The following is an 18,945-nucleotide window of genomic DNA, read 5'->3' on the forward strand; positions in this document are numbered from 1 at the left end:
CCTGTGCAGTGTAGCAGTGAAAATTTGATATTATATGCATTTGTTATTATGCTTTGTTTTGTTTTTGTTTTTTTGCTGGTGATGGTTTCAGAAAGTTGAACACAAGCACTCACTTGAATAGCTCAATGTGGCTTTGAGTTGTGATGTCTGTCCTTGACAATGACCACAAACATTTAGTGATTGTAGTAGTTCAAGCCAAATATTGATACCTATTAACCCGTTGAGGACAGGCTGATTTTACTACAACACGCAATTCCCATAGACACCTGCCCGAGTATACTCGGGACTCGTCCTCAACGGGTTAAGGTGCATGACTACATTTCAGAGTTAAGAGGCTGTCAGATGACCAATTTTCTCCTCTCTCCTTGCTTAAAAGGTGAGAAGTACCATTGGAGGAGACAATGAGAATGTGGAGAAGCAGGTTCTAGAAATCTGGGACCAGCTTTATGTCCAGTGGGTGGCCAAGGTAAGATTTGTCAAGGTTCTGTAACTTGTACCTTCTTCTTGTGTCATACCACGATGAGTGTTCATTTTCTGGTTGAATTATTATTTTGTTTACATACACTTTCATGATATTACAACAATGATTCACCCCAAAAATGCTCTATTTTTTATGAAAAGAGTAAAGCAAAAGCACAGGATATATGAAAATTCGTGTAAAATTTGATAACGTTAAGAAAATGTGAATAATTTTAACTGTCTGAGTTACCTTCAAGTGAGCAAGTATGAGATACCATAACTTGTTGGTTTAGTAATATGCTTTCGTCATATTAGCTACCTGTTTAGGTGCCCACAGATATTTGGATGCAAAATGTCACAGTCAACCTCACATTATAAGCCAACCTTGCAAAATTTGAAAAATTGGTGAAGTTGAATGAAAATTCTACCCCAGATGGATGTAAGCATATTAATTCTTTTGTGTCAAAGCCAAAGTTTACTTAAAGGTAGGGGATACCTTTACAGACCTCCCAAAATGCAGCAAAACATTAAATATGAACCTCAGGGGACTTGTTGAGGCCACTGCTGAGAAATTTGGAAGTCAACAGTTATCTACAATTTGAATAATGCACAAAACTCAACTACTCAGTAGTTCTGTGTGTCAGCCACACTTAAGCCTTTTTGTTGTAGTCTTCTGTATTTTTTATCTATAAACATAAATCTAAAAGTATAAAAGCTGATGTAATAACATATAGAGTGCGTGGCAAGAATGTATATAGAAATGTTTGTAAGTTTTGATGAACTTTCTTTACAAAATATACATGATGGACACACATGCAGTGCATGGGTCTGCAAAGCTAACCTAGTAATGTACTAGAATTTGCTGTGAGCCCCGAAAAAAATTCAATTCAAAATCTAACGGTCAATAAGAATGTACTAAATGTTACCTTCCACTTTCAATACTTTATGGGAGTTTCTAAAATGATACTCTCTTCAACATACCACTGTATTTATACAACTCTTCATTTAGGGCATGCAAATGGGATTCCCTACCTTTAAAGCAATGGATTTTCTCTGATCCTTTGCATTCGACTTTAATAGTCATGGTTGACTGTATTTCTCTCAAATATTTGAGAATTTGGGCATTGTAACTATCTCCTTTTATGGACATGGCCATTGAGTTTTTAAAAACGGAAGTTTAATCATGTGTTTTGCATAGATAAGTTTAACCTGCTTTTGCATTGCTTCACTTTGCTTGAAACAGAATGGCACCGAGGAGGAAAGCCATCTCGACTCCCATGATTCCCTGTCACTGAGGTCGAAGGTCAACCTGTCCATGGACAGCATCTACAGCACCCTGGGACAGTTTGATGACATAGATCTGTCGGGATTCATGACGGCCTTCCAGGACAACATAGACACAGTCAAGTCTGTGAGTGGACATGAGCGTCACTGAAGTCATATCATCGCAATGAAAGGAAAAAATAAATCACTTGGATGAAAAGCGACAGATCAGTCGAAAGTTTGAGTGTACAGTGCACTCCTGTTATAATGAATACGGTCGTATCAAAATTCGTATTATAACAAAGTAAAAATTCAGATCTCAAAATTATTATCTGTATATCTTTATATACTGTATTATTCGGCTATTACAAAATTTCAATAAAACAGAAAAAAAAGACTGCTGGTCCTGAGGACATTGTTATAATGGGAGTCACCTGTATGAGTGTGTCTTCTAACCTGTAATTCATGAGATGTGACAAACTGCCAAATTTTTGACAATGAATGATTTTTTTTTTTAAGATGTGTTCTTTTTATTTGAATGAATTTGCTAATACCCCTTTGCACATATGTATGAAGATTGGGACCTCCAGAGGAGAAATGAAGCTTGTGCTAAACAACATGATGATTAGACTGAGAGGACTTCTTGGTCACATGATGTGAATACAGTGACGTATCTAGGGAAAACGGCGCCCGGGTCAAGCGCGGAAATCTACGCCCCTAATTTCTGAAAAAGTGTTCAACCCCAACCCCATCCTGGTAGGGACTTTATGCTTTTGGATGCTTTTTCAAGCGCTTAAATGGGGTCTTTTTGAGAGTGATTTAAATGGAATAAATCGTGATAAGTTTTGGCGAGCGAGCGCAGAGAGCGAGCCGCAAATTTTTGTGTTTCAGCTTACAAAACATGGAGTTCTTGTCATTTTTTGCTTACTAAATCTTACAATTCTAATCAAGATATAGTGACGGCCTTATAGATAACGATTTATACCAACAAACTAAAATACTCCAACTTGGTACGCGCGAGTGAGCCGAAATTTGCATATTTCCGCGTCATCATCACGTTTTGTTCTTATCTTTTTTTTGTGACAAATTTTGGCGAGCGAGCCGCAAATTATTCTATTTCAGCTTACAAAACATGGAATTCTTGTCATTTTTTTGCTTATTAAATCTTACAATTGTAATCAAGATATAGTGACGGCCTTATAGATAACGATTTATACCAACAAACTAAAATACTCCAACTTAGTACGCGCTCGCTCGCCCAAATTTGCATATATCCGCGTCATCATCACGTTTTGTTCTTATCTTTTTTTGTGACAAATTTTGGCGAGCGAGCGCAGTGAGCGAGCCGAAAATTTTTGTATTTCAGCTTACAAAACATGGAATTCTTGTCATTTTTTTGCTTATTAAATTTTACAATTCTAATCAAGATATAGTGACGGCCTAATAGATAACCTAATGATTTATACCAACAAACTGAGGAGTTGAAGAAATACTCTAAATTACTATGCGCGAGTGAGCCAAAATTTGTATATTTCCGTGTCATCATCACGTTTTGTTCTTATCTTCTTTTTTTGATAAATTTTGAAAATTTTTGTATTTCAGCTTTCAAAACATTCAATTCTTGTCATTTTTTTGTTTATTAAATCTTACAATTCTAATCAAGATATAGTGACGGCCTTATAGATAACGATTTATACGAACAAACTGAGGACTGAAAAAATACTCCATCTTAGTCCGCGCGAGTGAGCCGAAATTTGTTTATTTCCGCATCATTATCACATTTTGTTCTTATCTTTCTTGCTTTGTTTGATAAACTTTGGCGAGCGAGCGCAGCGAGCGAGCCGAAAATTTTGTATTTCAGCTTACAAAGACATGGAATTCTTGTCATTTTTTTGCTTACTAAATCTTACAATTCTAATCACGATAATAGTGACGGCCTTTACTTAGATAACGATTTATACCAACAAACAGAGGACTTGAAAAAATACTCTAAATTAGTACGAGCGAGTGAGCCGGAATTTGTATATTTCCGCGTCATCATTACGTTTTGTTCTTCTCTTGTTTGATTTTTTTGCGCCCCCCCATGTTCCAAACCGTTGCCGCCCTCCTTTGATCCAATCGGCGATCGCTTCAGAACAAAAGAAATTGCAGCCGCTGCTCCGTGTGACATTTTGCCTGCTAAATATAAAATGACATGTGTGAACACAATATACATTGTCATTTTGTCCGCATCATCTTCATGTGTTGTTTTTATCTTGTTTGACTTGGTTTTCTGCCCCCCCCCCCCCCCCCCCCCCCCCCCCCCCCCCCCGTCCGGGCGAGGGTTTTTTCTTCTTCTTCTTCTTCCTTTTCTTCCCCCTTTATTTCTTGTTTCTTCTTCTTCTTCGTTTTGTTTTTTTCGTTTTTTTCGTTTTTGGCGCCCCCAATGAGTGGCGCCCGGGGCACGTGCCCCCCTTGCCCCCCTAGATATGCCACAGTGTGAATAAACATCTTCACAAGGAGATACCTTGTAGAGACTTTCCTTTCACTGGATGGCGTGATGAATGAATTATCACCTGCATAACAGAGTGCTGTCAGCTTCGATTAAAAAAAAAAAAAAATCTAGAAAAGCACTCAGAGAGTGCAGACCTCTGCCAAGCCAACAGCTCATTTCCACCCATAGTCACTTATAAAATTTCCCAATATAGTTAGTGCACGTGTGTAAACCTCCAGTACAGGCATCTCTAACTCTCAAGTTCATTGACCTTATATGCCAAACAATAAAAAAAAAATCCTTCAAAAATCCATAAAAATTCCTGGATCACTACAAAAAATTGATAATCTGTTCCTTGTGTCATTATTGACTTTTCCTGCAAGTTTCAGTCAAATCCGTTCACTACTTTTTGAGTTATTTTGCGAAGAGACAAACCAATGCCGATGATCACTTAACCTCCTTCCTTGGCGGAGGTAACAAAAGAAATCCTAAGAAAACAAGAGGAGATCGTGGTAGAAAGAGCTCAAAACAAGCCTGTTGTTTTTATCTCACCTGTTTCAGGTTCTGGAGTCCGTGTGGCTCGTCTTAAAGGGAAACATGAACCTGATTGCATCCCTCCTCACCACCATCCTCACTGTGCTCCTTGAAGGAGGAACGGCCATCCTCAACTTCCTCCTCTCTCTGGTACGTATTCTATCAATACATCATAGGGTGCGTTTGAGCGCTCTAAAGCAAACCAAAGCGAACTGAACCAAAGCGTACCATACCGAACTGTGCCAGTTTTGGAGCGTTCGAGTGCTCTGTGGAGAAAGCGTACCTCACGAGTTATTTTTTGAAAAGGTCACACATTTTTGTAGCAAAAATGTCATCCACCTGGCGCTTGAACTACTTACAGCTGTCCCCAACAAAGAGAATTATGTTTTTGCATTGTGACGTATACGCATGATACGCGCATGCTTTACAGCAAACTTTTGGTACGCTTTTGGTACGCTTTTGGAGCACATCGAGAAGTGGTCCACTTTTGGCTCGGTACAGTACGGTACGGTACACTTTAGGAGTGTTCGAGCGCTCCTCTGGCGCGGGTACGGTACAGTTTGCTTTAGGAGAGCGCTCGAACGCACCCTCAGTCTCTCTTCTTTGCAACCATATTCATTTTCTCCACCTCCTTTCAACCATGTCCCTTTTGTTTTCATCACTTCCATGCAATCATATCTCTTTTTTTCCTCTTCTTCTTCTTCTTATTATTATTATTATTTTTTTTTTTTTTGCAAGGAGGGCAGTTTATTTCAGGTATAGGATTAAAAGTTGCTGCATGGAGAACTCTTCACATTGGTAGCAATCAGGTTCATGCATATCAACTGTTTGTATTTCGTTGTCATATATCGGCATTCTTGATGCAAAACAGGTGGGATCAGGAATACATCAAACAGTAGTTGAAGGATGCAGCATTTATGAACATCAAAAGCGTGATATGAGGGGGCGATGTGCACATCTCAAGTCAAGCGTACCTGCATATGTGTGTAAAACCTTGACTGTATGTGTGTATAATTCTTGATTTGATGACAGTCTTCCGCATTCACACTCCTAATACATGCGCCATAATTTAGTCAGATCATTTGTTTCACCACATCCTGAGTGGTTCCTAATCGACGTTTTTTCTTAATCTTTTCTTCAATCTGTATATGTATATTTCAATCATGTTCGGATGTACACACTGTATGCTTTACTGTGTCAAAAAAACATGACTGTATTTCATTTGTAAAACATATTCAATGCAGAGATTTCTAATAAATTCACATGAATGAAATAAGAAATTCAAATCCAAGCATCAGAGTTGGAAGAAATTCTGCATGTTAAGTTGCAGTCTAATGTAGACATTATCATGTAGGACACCAAAACTCCATAAATACTACTCCATATTATTCCATATTGACCAATCAATATCAAGAAGTACATGGTATTAAAATCAGTAGATTTCTCTGATTATTTCTTAGGTTTATGTGATACGGGACCCGCGATGCCTCATAGATGCATAATATGCCTTGACATAAAATCTAATTTGTATGTGATTTATGACCAGTACTTCCTATGTCATTTTTCCCGTGGCAGGTGGTCTTTCTGACCACTCTTTTCTACTTGCTGAGTTTCAGTGACAAGCAGTACCTCCCCATGAAGTGGATGTCGGGGCTCTCGCCAGTCAACGACTCCACGTCGAGCAAGTACGGATCTGCTGTGGAGACCGCCATCAGGTAGGGGTTGGGTCATTTACGTGTGATCGAGCCATAGAAATTGAGGTCATGTCTCCATCGAATGCATAAACTATTTGTGGGATACCATGCGGTGTGTAGAAAATATATGTTCCATGCAAAACTCTGCATAAAATACTCAATGCTGCAGATTATGTTGTGCAATGCACACTCTTTGGTGTGGGATATTGCACCCTGTCGTAAGCCAATAGACCACTTAAACCATTAAATTATAAAATGCAGGGTGGTGGCAGCTACTGTAAAACACAATATATTCGCGGCATGAACATCTCGCGAATTGGAGCCGACTACCTTTTTTGTGGCATAAAATTTTCGCGAATTGCCACTGACGTCCAATACATATTGTGTAGGCAAGAACTTTCACATGCATTTTAATTTGGTGAATGTTGGCGCTCGAAAAATTCGCGAAACTAAAATGCACGTGTACATTCCCCGTTTTACAGTATATTGACCCAAATTCAGAGATAGGCCTCCTCAGTAAGCAGCACAACAATGCAATGAGATTCCACTAGTCATCCTTCTGTATCTATGTGGGAAAGGGGTAAGAAGAGATTATGAAAAGCTGCATGATGTTTTCCCATTGGTTTGTCGGTGTATTGATCAGCAAGAGTAAAAGAAGATGTAGGGAGATTCCTTTTCTCTTTCTTGCAAATCTAATTCACCCAATATACAGATCCATCCAAAAATGCCCCTGCAAATTTTTATACAGGTGAAGGCTGTTATAACAAGTTCACTTGCACGCATGAGGTACCACTTTTAATGAAGGTGAATGAGGCAAGCACGATCTTCCATGACTTTATTTAGTTGGGGTCTTTTTTGATGTCTTTACAACGATGTACCACTTAAAATAAGGCAAAGTTGGCAGTCTTGGCAACCTTGTCATATCATCAAGGTTTCCCTGTACAGCCAAATCACAGATTTGTGCAGATAAATTGGTATACTTTCCAATGAGCTGTAATGGGACATTATCTGATAGAATGCCATTCATGGTACATTTACTGTTGATGATCTTTCCATAGGGGTGTTTTTGGTGCGTCCATCAAGATGTCCACATTCTACGGCCTCTACACCTGGCTAACGCACACTGTCTTTGGTCTGCAGATTGTCTATATACCATCAGGTGAGAACAAAGTCCCCATTATCAACTTCCCTATATGTACACACTCGTGCATACACTCCCACATAGATTCCTTTTTGCATCTTTAAATGGTAGTTTTGAATAAAGGAAAAGTCTGATATGGATTTTGATGTTCTCCCACGTCGCTATATGTTGTGCTTTTTTTATTTTGCTAAATAAAGTTAAATCATTACAAGTCTTCTACAAATTGTTTGCAAGTAGTGACAATTACAAGAAATGCCTATAAATGCACCCCCCCCCCAAAAAAAAAAAAAAAAAATCTTTTTACAAAGACCATTAATTCTAAAGGCTATCAGACAAATGTAGGCACACATAAGTATGCTCAAACATGAATGCAGCATGTACTGTGTCCAGTCTCACAACATATGCTTAGATGGAGTGTGTGTGTGTGTGCACTTGTGTGTTCTGTCCCTCCATTATGTGTGACAGATGTTAGTACCCAGTATGTGTCAATGGCTGTGTTTATAAGATTTTGCATACCAAGAAACGTGGTTTGAAACACAGTTTGATAGAAGAGCATTTACAAGAGTTTCTCCTGAGCATGTTTCCGGCTGGGCTCACTCGGACTCTGTTGCACATCTCATTAAGGCCCTCTATGTCCCTGAGCAGTTGGGTCATACAGGGGGCACGCAACTGTGACTTCAATTGTGATAACTGTGTTTGAGATCGTGGTTGTGTTTGTAAGATTTTCAAAATCTTGTTCCTAGCGAAACAAGGTATTGAATTGCACCCCTGCAGTGCATTTAAAAACCAGGTTTCAAAACTGTGTATGCCATCATGACTGCCATTTATAGTATATAAACAAGAAATACCTAAAGCTATGAGTTAATGAAGAGGAATGAATAGTAACTTTCCTGAGGATGAATTTATATATATATTTATATATATAGTGACAGCAATAGACTTAAACAGAACATGGCGGGGCAGTGCAAGGACAGTTAGATATATTGGCAGCAAAACTTGCACAGAGACGTGGCTGATGTTAGGTTGCACCCCTTTAGTCAAACTTTCGGGCGAAATGCCCTTCTTCAGAATTGTATTACTGCTGAGTGCGGTCTTGTGATTTATATATCTATACATATATATATATATATATATATATATATATATATATATATATATATATATATATGTGTATATATATACTTTTTCAGTTGAAGTGGTTTGTTGGTAAAACAGACACATACAGTAAAATATAACTGCCAATAGGCTGAATTACTGTTTACTTTACAATTATATAATATCACACAGAGAAAACTCAATTATAACTATAAAAATCTTGATAATTATAAGCATAGCCATATATACAAGCTAAAACTAAATAACATTGAACAAAGTTACAACAGTGGTATGTGAATCTGGTCTTTAATCCATTACATAATGACAACAAAAATCATATAGTCATTCTGTTAATGAATGAACTAAAAGATGAAAAAATTAACTTATGATCCTGATGCTTGCCATCCTGTATTTCATTAATGTGTAAAGAGAGAGAGAGAGAGAGAGAGAGAAAAGAGCTAGTCCAGCATTGAGAGAAATGAGAATTATGAGGAAAGAGAAAAAAAGATATAGAATTGAAGGGGAAGAAAAGGAGAGGAGAGAAAATAGAAATAATCGACAGAAATATAAAAGAAAGACAGAAAGAAAAAATGAGCAGTAAGAAAGAGAGAGGGAGAGGGAAGGAGGGAACGATGAGATGAAAGAGATGAAAGTAAAATTAAAAGGGGACTAACCTAAATCCAATAAGCAAAGGTAAGGCTAAAGCTAAATTGTGATTTCACTACACCAATTACATTTACATCTCCATTTCATGTCACAACATATTAAAACAACGATGCATGCAGAAGAAAAGAGAAATGCCAATGTAAATAATGTTCATCTATGACATTAATGTCATAATAATATTCTATATAGAACTATATCTAATGAATGAACTAAAAGATGAAAAAATTAACTCGTATGATCCTGGTGCTTGACATCCTGTATTTCATTAATGTTAAAAAAAAAAGAGGAGGTAGTCTAGCATTGAGAGAAACGAGAATGATGAAGAGAGTGCTTGAAAATGAATATAAAGATTGGAAATCAAACTCAACATAGTGTAATATAAACTCAACATAGTATGTAATATTCTTACAGTAGTTGTGAAAGCTGTCACACTGGTGTCAAATGCTGATGTCATTTTAGGGAAAGGAGAGGGAAATGTAAACGCATTATGAATGTCTGAGAAAAGAGAGGGAGAGTAAAGCAAGAGAAAATGGTGAGGGACAGAGGGAGAAGGAATGTGTGCAAAAAAGGCTTAATCGTGGCTACTTGCACAAACAAGCAATTATAGCAGTTGAAATACAGTCAAACCTGTCTTAGCGACCACCTGTCTATAGTGACCACCTGCCGTATATGACCTCTAAAAACAATTCCCTCTGAGAGAAAAAGCATGTCAAAGCAGAAACACAAATTTTTTGTGTGAATGACTTCTTTTTGTTTTACTTGGTGAAAATATTTACTGTACAGCCACTGAAGTGATACTCTGGCTGTTGATTCTTTGATGTTCATCATGTAAGAGGCTCTTGTACTGTTGCTCCCAGTAGTGACCGTGGTGGCAGTCTGCTCCTGTGAATTAAGTGGGTTTGCATTAGGTATTTGATCAAAAACTTGCTTCAGCTGACTGTGTTATATACTATGCTGGACTGGAGTTACCTTTAGGTGTGTCTCTGTAGTCTGGCTGCTGGTTGTGAAGTGAAGTATAAGGCATGCTGTCTTAAACTGCAGGACTGTGGTATATCACTGGCATTCCAATGTTCATTCAGGCCTGGGCATCTATTATTCAGTCATGCTGCACTGCCTGGCAGGGCTCCTATTCATTAGGGCACTGAGCTATCCTATTTACATAACAGACTGTTGGTTAATTGTGGCACGTTTTCAGTCTCGGGTTCAGTATTCATGTCCTGAGTGAGAGTTATCTTTGATGTAGATGGTTGTTCCACAACATTTGCAGTGCCGCTGGTCTGTGGGTGTGTGGGGTAGATTTCTGAAAGTGTTTCTGGCATCTTCTTTTTCTTGGCTTCACTTGTACGTGTGTAGTTCTTGAAAGAGCCTTCAGCTCTATGGCCAGACACTGTCATTATGTCTTGTGAAGGATGCCCTGCCTTGTCCAGAACCAAGATGATAGTAGCGTGCAGGGAGTGATGTGTATGTATTTTGCAGCTTGCTTCTTTGCAGATTATCTTCAACATTGAGCCCAATGTATTTTTCCCAAGGGGTGCATTTGCATATCACAAAACACCAGTTAGCTTTGCTTTCGATTTTGGCCTTTGCCATGTCCATATACAATCATTATTCAGTTTGGACAGATACGTTTTGAGGCTGGTTACAGGATAAAGTGGATTTCCGGGCAAAGGAACTGTATCCTCCCTGGCTCTTGTCGTTAAGCACTCTTGGTCATTTCTGTCAACTTCATGGAGGAGAAGATCTCCTGGCGTCACGTTCCTGAAATTCTCCATACCACTGATATTAGCAAATTGCTGCATGGTGTCTAGGAAAAACCTTCTTCTGAAGACCATTGGCAGATAATAAATGTAGACTTTGCAAAATTGCTGTCATATCAACCTTTGACATGGTTGTGTTTTACAGCAGCTTTTCCTGTTGCTTTTATATTTTACATTACAGCTTTAAACGCTTTCCCACTTCTCGTAAACGATTCGTCTTTGCCAATGTCCACCTTTCTTGACTCCATAAAATGCCTTTGAAGGCTTGGTCGCAAAGCTTTCATTGTCTTCTTACTATAGTATTCATTGTTTTGATTCCGAGCTCCAGCATAAGACTTTAGGCGTTTTCACATCAGCCCGATGTTTCGAAATAGCGCGCTATTTTGCTGACTATTTTCTGCAAAAAAATATCTCGAGCTTGGATTTTTATCGGGCTGATGTGAAAACGCCTACTGAGAAAAGGAGATCTAGGGTTTCTTTATACAGATCATTGTCAAAATCAGTTTTCAGTTCCTTACAATGATCCCAGAACACAGAAAGTCTGAAGCTGATGTGTTTCTTCATGGTTTTGCTGTCATTCCTTCGCCAGATTTCAGCAATTCTTCCGTATTTTACAGGTGAAAACAGGGATAGTTGCAGCCATTTCACTACAGTCACCACTGAAAGCAGTCATTTTGTCAATTGAGCTGGATTGCATTGCTTGCACGCTGTATGCACTGATCACAGAATCGGTGATGATGGGGTGATTGTGGGTTCTGAAATGTTCTACAGTAGTGTGTATATCATGTCAAACAGTAGATCATTTCTTGCTCTCATAAATGTTCAGTGAAACTGCCCCTTTTTCATGCTCTGTACAATCATAACACAAACAATTATACCAGAGGGAAATAAATAATTTTAACTACAAAGCATGGTTTGAAAACCATGTTTCTACCCAGAAAATTTACTGCAAACATACCCTGTCCCTAATTTTCCCTGCTATAGCTTTGGCGGCCCTCTTTGGTGCTATCCCCTTCGTGGGCACCTACTGGGCAGCTGTGCCAGGGGTCATCGAGCTCCTCGTGCATGGCGAGAAGGTTCTGGCCGTGATGCTGTTTGTTGTCCAGCTGCTGCCCATGTTTATAGTGGATACCACCATCTACAGTGACATCAAAGGGTAAGTTCTCTCCGTCCTTCCCATTTCCTAGTACTTCAACCACCACTCCCCCATCCCGTCCCACTCCCCACCTTGCCTTCTGATTCAGAAAAATATTTGTAAGTTTGGATAAGTTTTGTGTGCAGAACAAAGTGTCTTTGATGTGGAGATTTTCATTCTTAGTTGTTTATTCTTTCCTTTACAACCACTAAGTTTACATGGATGATATGAAAACTGCATCTAGGTGCTTTTGCTTCATCCCACCCACACTACCAACAACAACAACAACAACAAACAAACAAAATGCAGTCTTTGATGAACAAAGACATGATTGACAACAATACACAATCCTTAATGCATGTCTACCTGTAGTTAGACCTCGGCCCCGTTTCACAAAAAGTTGATATATGATAGCAACTCTTGCTGGAATGGCAATTGTCATGACAATGACAAGAATCCATCTTCCTGATTGGCTGTTGCTATTGGAAGTTGCCATTCACCCAGTTGCCATCCTAACATCTTTTATGAAATGGGGCCCAGATGTGGACATCTGTATAGTCTCCAAGTTATGGATTCATTTGACATTTACTGTATATGTATGACCGCAATTTACTATACATATGTTGATTTGATATTTCTCTCTCTTTTTTATGCCTCCGCCACGAAGTGGTGCCGGACGCATTATGTTTTCGGGTTGTCCGTCCGTCCGTACGTCCGTCCGCTTTCGTTTACGCGATAACTTGAGTAATATCGACTGGAATTTTACCAAACTTGGTCCAAGTATGAAGTATGATGGGGCAATTATTCGATTAGATTTTGGTGAAATCGGCCAAAGGTCAAAGGTCAAGGTCAAATCATGAAATTGTATCCGTTTATGCGATAACTCAAGACTTGATCGAGCAAATTTCACCAAACTTTGTCGGAGGAGGATGTATGATGGGGCAATTACTTGATTAGTTTTTTAGTGAAATCGGACGGAGGTGAAAGGTCAAAGATCAAGGTCAAATCCTAAAATTTATGTGTTTACGTGGTAACTCAAAACTGGATGAAGCGGCTTTCACCAAACTTGGTCCAAGGATGATGTATGATGGGACAATTAGTTGAGTAGATTTTACTGACATTGGCAAGAGGTCAAAGGTCAAAAGGTCAAGGTCAAAGGCTAAAAATGTTGCTATTTCCCCCATATCTATGCAATGCCCAAAGGTATTTTCTTGAAACTTAGTGTAGACATGTTCTTCTGCGTAAAGATTCTCCAGAGAGAGTTTCATGTCATAAGGTCAAAGGTCAAAAGGTCAAAGGTTAGGTGAAAATGTTGCAATATCGCTTTTCTCACAAATGGTTCAATGTATCTTCATGGAACTTGGTACATACGCATGTACTGACTGGCAGGGATTATCTAGGGAATTTAGGGGTCATGGGTCAATAGTCAGGGGGTCAAAGGTCAAGGTCAACTCCTCAAAATTTTACTATGATATTTCCCTCATATACTAGAAAATGCAATGCTTGCATTATTAGTTTAAAAACTTAATATATACATTCATTACCTAATGGAGATTTTCCGGGAAATTTCCAGCCGGAAGGTCAAAGGTCAAAGGTTAAGGGTCAAAGGCCAGGTTTCAATGCCCCCCCCCAAAAAAAAAAAAAAAAACAAAGCTATTTTGTACTGTAATTACACTCTTTCTTCACACCTCGGAAATTACTCAATGCATAAACTCATAAGAGGGTCCGTCAGAGGTCAAGTAAAAATTCTCAATTCCCTAAATATGTGTACCTGCACTCTTAGACAATTATAGCAAACCCAGTTCAAGGAAAGTGAACATTCAAGATATTTCTGACAAACCTGTCATTTCAATATTTTGCCAGTTATGTGAAGCTGTCATCACACATTGTGAAGACATTGTACTATACACCTATTGGGAGAATCATGCATTATGGCGGAGGCATCAGTCGCCATAGCGACATTCCTAGTCTTAATTCTTCATCATTGGTCATCGCCCCCCCCCCCCCCTCCTGACTTTTTAAATCGCAGTGGTGGTCATCCTTATCTGACGGGTTTGGCTGTGGCGGGAGGTATTTACTACTACGGACTGGAGGGCGCCATCATTGGACCCATCCTGCTGTGCGTGCTTCTCGTCGCTGTCAACGTGTACAGCACCCTGATGCAGGGGGCACGGGTGCTGCCCCCCACCCCACACAGGGACCGCCGGCTCAGGTTTGAGAGGTGAGCTTTCAGAGCTGTTGGTGCTTTTTTACCAGGGAAATTAGCTCAGTTTTAGTAAATGCCAATGCATAGCAAATGGTAATGATGATGATGGTAACAGAGTATGACATTGCAGTCACCAAAGTAAACAATAAATCAACAGATTAGATGATTACTGCAGCTATAACAGAGAGGGATTAAAGATAATGTAAATAAAAAAACAAAACAAGAGAAGTGAATAAACTAACAGACCCAAAGTCCCCATCGTGAAATAGATATCCAGTATATGAAATAATCAAATGGATGTAGTCTCTTGAGAATCTCAACATCTGGCAATGCATGCACAAACATTTGTGACAAATCATCACACCGATAGAATTTCCTGAAGATCTAAACCTACAAGTCATGCATGAACACCTATGATAGATACTTCCCTATACCAACTTTTATAGATAGTTGCTAACCTATTATGGCAAATCTAAGTATTGAAAGGTTGTATGAAGCGGAGCATTAAAACATGTTATAATATATTTTTTTCTCTTCTTTTTACTTTGTACTAAAAGATATCAATAATTAGGTGGTTTTTTTTTTTAAAAGAAAAAAAAAGTTCTACAAGTACTTTTCACTGAAGTGCTGTTTACTGCTTTTGATGGTAATATCAGTGAAATTACCAGTGGAGATATGATAATCATAATGATAACAGCAATTGTCTCTTTGACAAATTCACTGTTGTTTGTATGATAATTTGTTGTGATGTTCTAATATTGTAATTATTATTCAATTTTGTGTCTTTTGCCAGGTCCGACTCTGGATAGACGAAACAATGGTGCTATTACCTAACTCAGCATGGTGTAAATCAACTCTGCATCAGCATCTTTTTTTAAAGCTTCTCTTACTTTCAAAATAGGGTACTGTGCATTTTAAATACTGATACTTGTGTGTGTTTGTGTGTGTGTGTGTGTGTGTGTGTAATAATGTTCACAAGATGTACAGTGCATGTGAGAGATAGGATGTAGATTATAAGGCCTTTTTATTTTCCGATAAAAATTATACCAGTCTTTTGTGTCAACTCAGTTTGTTTTTGAAAGGCGACAAATTTTTTCGTCAGTGAGAATTCGGTGGTAAGGTATTGCTATCAGAAATGGTAATCATAACTTTCGTGCAATATCACAAAAATTTTATCCTTTGTAATACCTAATGTGAAGATTGCCTTGGCTGACATGCCAAAACTGTAGGTGCCTACGAAGTGAAAAGATATTTTAAAAGTTTTTCAAGGAGAGCTACTGTGTTATGTGGATGATAAGTACCTTTTTTAAAAGTCGTCATCAGGAATGTTCTGCCACTTTACAAAGACTGAATGCCAAACTGACAGAATGATTTAAAAGTTTAACAACTCGTTCATAGGTAACAACTCATTCATGGGTACAATGTAATCCACATACATGTCATATGATCAGGGAGATGTTAAAGGGACTGGGGAGGAGTGTTGGAACCCAAAATGCAAAAGTGCTATTTCATGAAGTGAAACAGGCAAAAACAAGGACCAATGCCTATGAAAGGACTAAGCAATGAAAAAGAATCGATGAAAAATACGGCATTATGAAGATATCTATGATTTTTTGAAGAGCGTTACATGTAACGCTTGTCAAAATCACGGGGGGTCGGCTTAGAGGCTCTCCGTTCAAGTGTTGTTTTTGCCTCCCTCTTTTGTCCGATTTTGGCACAGCGTTAATGTATTGCCTTCTCCTCGGCGAAAAGCAAGCCCAAGATATCGCCGCGATTGCGAGGCGAAACCCGGGTGCCTGTTCACTGGCTAGCGAGCGTTATCGGTGCATTTCCCGGGATCCGCCCGGTAGCTAGCTAGCACGGGTCCGCTTGAACTCTGATCTGCTGGCTGCGTGTAAATACCATCCACACTAACAATGGAGCCGCAGGAGGAGAGCGAGAGATCTGTCTCTAAGAAGAGGAAGACCATGAAAACCAGTGACAGAGTATGGAGATGGTGACAGAAAAATAAAATGTAGAGTCCCAATTCCCCTCAAGACACTAGAAGATAAGGGGCTGAACGACAGAGATGTCATTTCACTTCGGCTGGATCGGTAATAAATTTGTGAAACTCGGAAGACCTCATAGAGTTCAGTGAGTAGGACCTATATAACAACTGTTACAGTGTTACTGTTAGTGTTGTTAGTGTAACATTAATTGATAGAGATGCCACTTAGAGGATCTACACACACTATTGGCCTACTATTTAGTAATACTGATAGTAGGCCTAGATTAGTAATTTTGTTAGGTGTCCTATCCCCTATGCCACACCCTAACATTTTTCTATTAAACTAAAAGATATACTTATAGGCCTATCAGAGTTTGCCTGAGATTTTACTCACATATGTGGAGAAAGGCTACATGCAGATTCACAAAAAGGTGTATTCAGAATGCGATTGAGGTATGGTAGGTATCCTAGACCTATGTATTTTGAGACCCATAATTTAATGACATGAAAGTAGAATAGGGCAACGTAATCCAGAATACGGTAAAATAGGAATTCGCGTATCTACATGCAAAACACTTTATTAGCGTGCCATTTCTTAATGTGAACAGCGATTTATGTGTAATTAATAGAGAAGCACATTTCAAAAAGGAGAAATGTTGAGCCAAATTTGGGATGTCATTCATAGGCAAAAAAATTTCCAGTTATGGTAACTATACACAGCCCAGTCGCTGTACGTACGTAGCGACAGGATTCGCACAGTGTACTTACAGCGTGTGGTCGGGCTACAGCTATAAAATGGCAGAGAAAAAGGGCCTCGGACTAGGAGTGGTAGACGCTGTAAGTACGCTGTGCGAATCCTGTCGCTATGTACCTACGTACAGCAACTGGGCTGTGTATAGTTACCATAACTGGAAATTTTTTTGCCTATGAATGACATCCCAAATTTGGCTCAACATTTCTCCTTTTTGAAATGTGCTTCTCTATTACACATAAATCGCTGTTCACAGTAAGAAATGGCACGCTATTTGTGTTTTGCATGAAAATATGCGAATTCCTATTTTACCGTATTCTGGATTATGTTGCCCTATTCTACTTTCATGTCAAATTATGGGTCTCAAAATGTCGAAATAAGAAAGTTACGACACTCATCAGAACTGACGTTTGTTACAAATTGGCGATAGGCGAGAAATCCAATTTTACGAAACGACACTGAATGAATGAAAGTGTCAGCGAATCTGGTAACTCGGGTTTTTACAAAATACTTTGTGGAGACTCAACTGTGATCACAGCTATGATCGGACCAAAAACGTGAATTCACATGTTTGGTAAGGTACCTTGTTATTGTCTCCGGTACACATGGCATTGCAAAAATGTTGATTGAAGTGTATCTACTGTGCGTACATACATAAGTGGCTAATGGCGTATATGCATTATAGGGCAGTTCACTCAGTCTCTATAGTGTAGTGGTTAATGGTGTATGCCTTGTAGCACAGTAGGTGCTAATTGTTGAGAAAGGTCTGTCAGATATTATTGTGGGTATCTTTTGTAGGGCAACAGCCAGCATCGCATTCAAGGACCATCCTGACTAGGCAGCTCAGTGAAGCCAGTGACAGCCCCTCTGGTCAGTTGAGACCAGCCCTCCCAGCTACCCAGCTTGATGGAGCCAGTGAAATTCCCTCTCGTCAGTTTTGACCAGCTACCCAGCTCGGTGAAGCCAGTGACATCCCCTCTCATCAATTGAGACCAGCCCTCCTAGCTAACCAGCTTGATGAAGCCAGTGACATTCCCTCTCGTCAGTTTCGACCAGCTACAATGTAGCCTATACCCGGCTTGGTGAAGCCAGTGATGTCCCCTCTCATCAGTCGAGACCAGCCCTCCCAGCTTGATGAAGCCAGTGACATCCCCTCTTGCCCATTGAGACCAGCCCTTCCGTCGGTACAAAAGGTTTGTACAAACTAACTTTAATTACCTGGTACTATTTTAATACACCTAGATCCAACAACTGTTTTGAACCTGCAAATGAAAGTTAATGTTGATATTTAGTACACAAAACATCAATAAATTGTTAGATAACTCTGTGTTCTCAAATGATGCTGTTCTTATTCTTGCTGTAATTTAACTTATAACATTTTTTTTTTAAACCCAAAGCTGTGGTAGTGGTTAATAAGATTATGGTTGTCTTGATCATTACTTTTAGGGTTACAAGTTACATAGTTTGTACATTGCAGCCACATATAGGCCTACTATATGATTGTATGAGGAATTATACAGACCCCCAAATCCCTTGCATGTGGCTGGATTGAAAGACATCATAGGCCCGATGTGAGGTTGTATACACAACATATAAATAAATAGGGCCTACTTTGTAGATGGGTAATTCCATGAAGTTGGGGCAGTGTCCATGTATGTAGCATCGTGATATTGACAAAATACATGTCAGCATAACTCAATATCAATTATGCTATACATTTATTGTTTGTAGGCTTTACATTTGCATTGAGGCCACACATTTTCCTGGAAATTTTGTGCCATTCA

The 18,945-nt window shown here is 39.1% G+C and overlaps 1 protein-coding gene across 1 annotated transcript; it reads left to right on the plus strand.

The window, feature by feature from the left end:
* Positions 1-250: 250 nt before the first annotated feature.
* LOC139710853 (transmembrane protein 245-like) lies at positions 251-15,865 on the plus strand. Its single transcript, XM_071622775.1, has 8 exons — positions 251-466; positions 1,703-1,870; positions 4,757-4,879; positions 6,305-6,444; positions 7,482-7,582; positions 12,067-12,238; positions 14,247-14,438; positions 15,217-15,865. The coding sequence occupies exons 2-8, from the start codon at positions 1,775-1,777 to the stop codon at positions 15,230-15,232; spliced, it is 840 nt and encodes a 279-aa protein (XP_071478876.1). The 5' UTR covers positions 251-466; positions 1,703-1,774; the 3' UTR covers positions 15,233-15,865.
* Positions 15,866-18,945: the final 3,080 nt, after the last annotated feature.

The sequence above is a fragment of the Diadema antillarum genome, unplaced genomic scaffold, assembly GCF_040938485.1.
Source record: "Diadema antillarum isolate AM-2024a unplaced genomic scaffold, OU_Dant_1.0 seq00001580_RagTag, whole genome shotgun sequence".
Lineage (NCBI taxonomy): Eukaryota > Metazoa > Echinodermata > Echinoidea > Diadematoida > Diadematidae > Diadema > Diadema antillarum.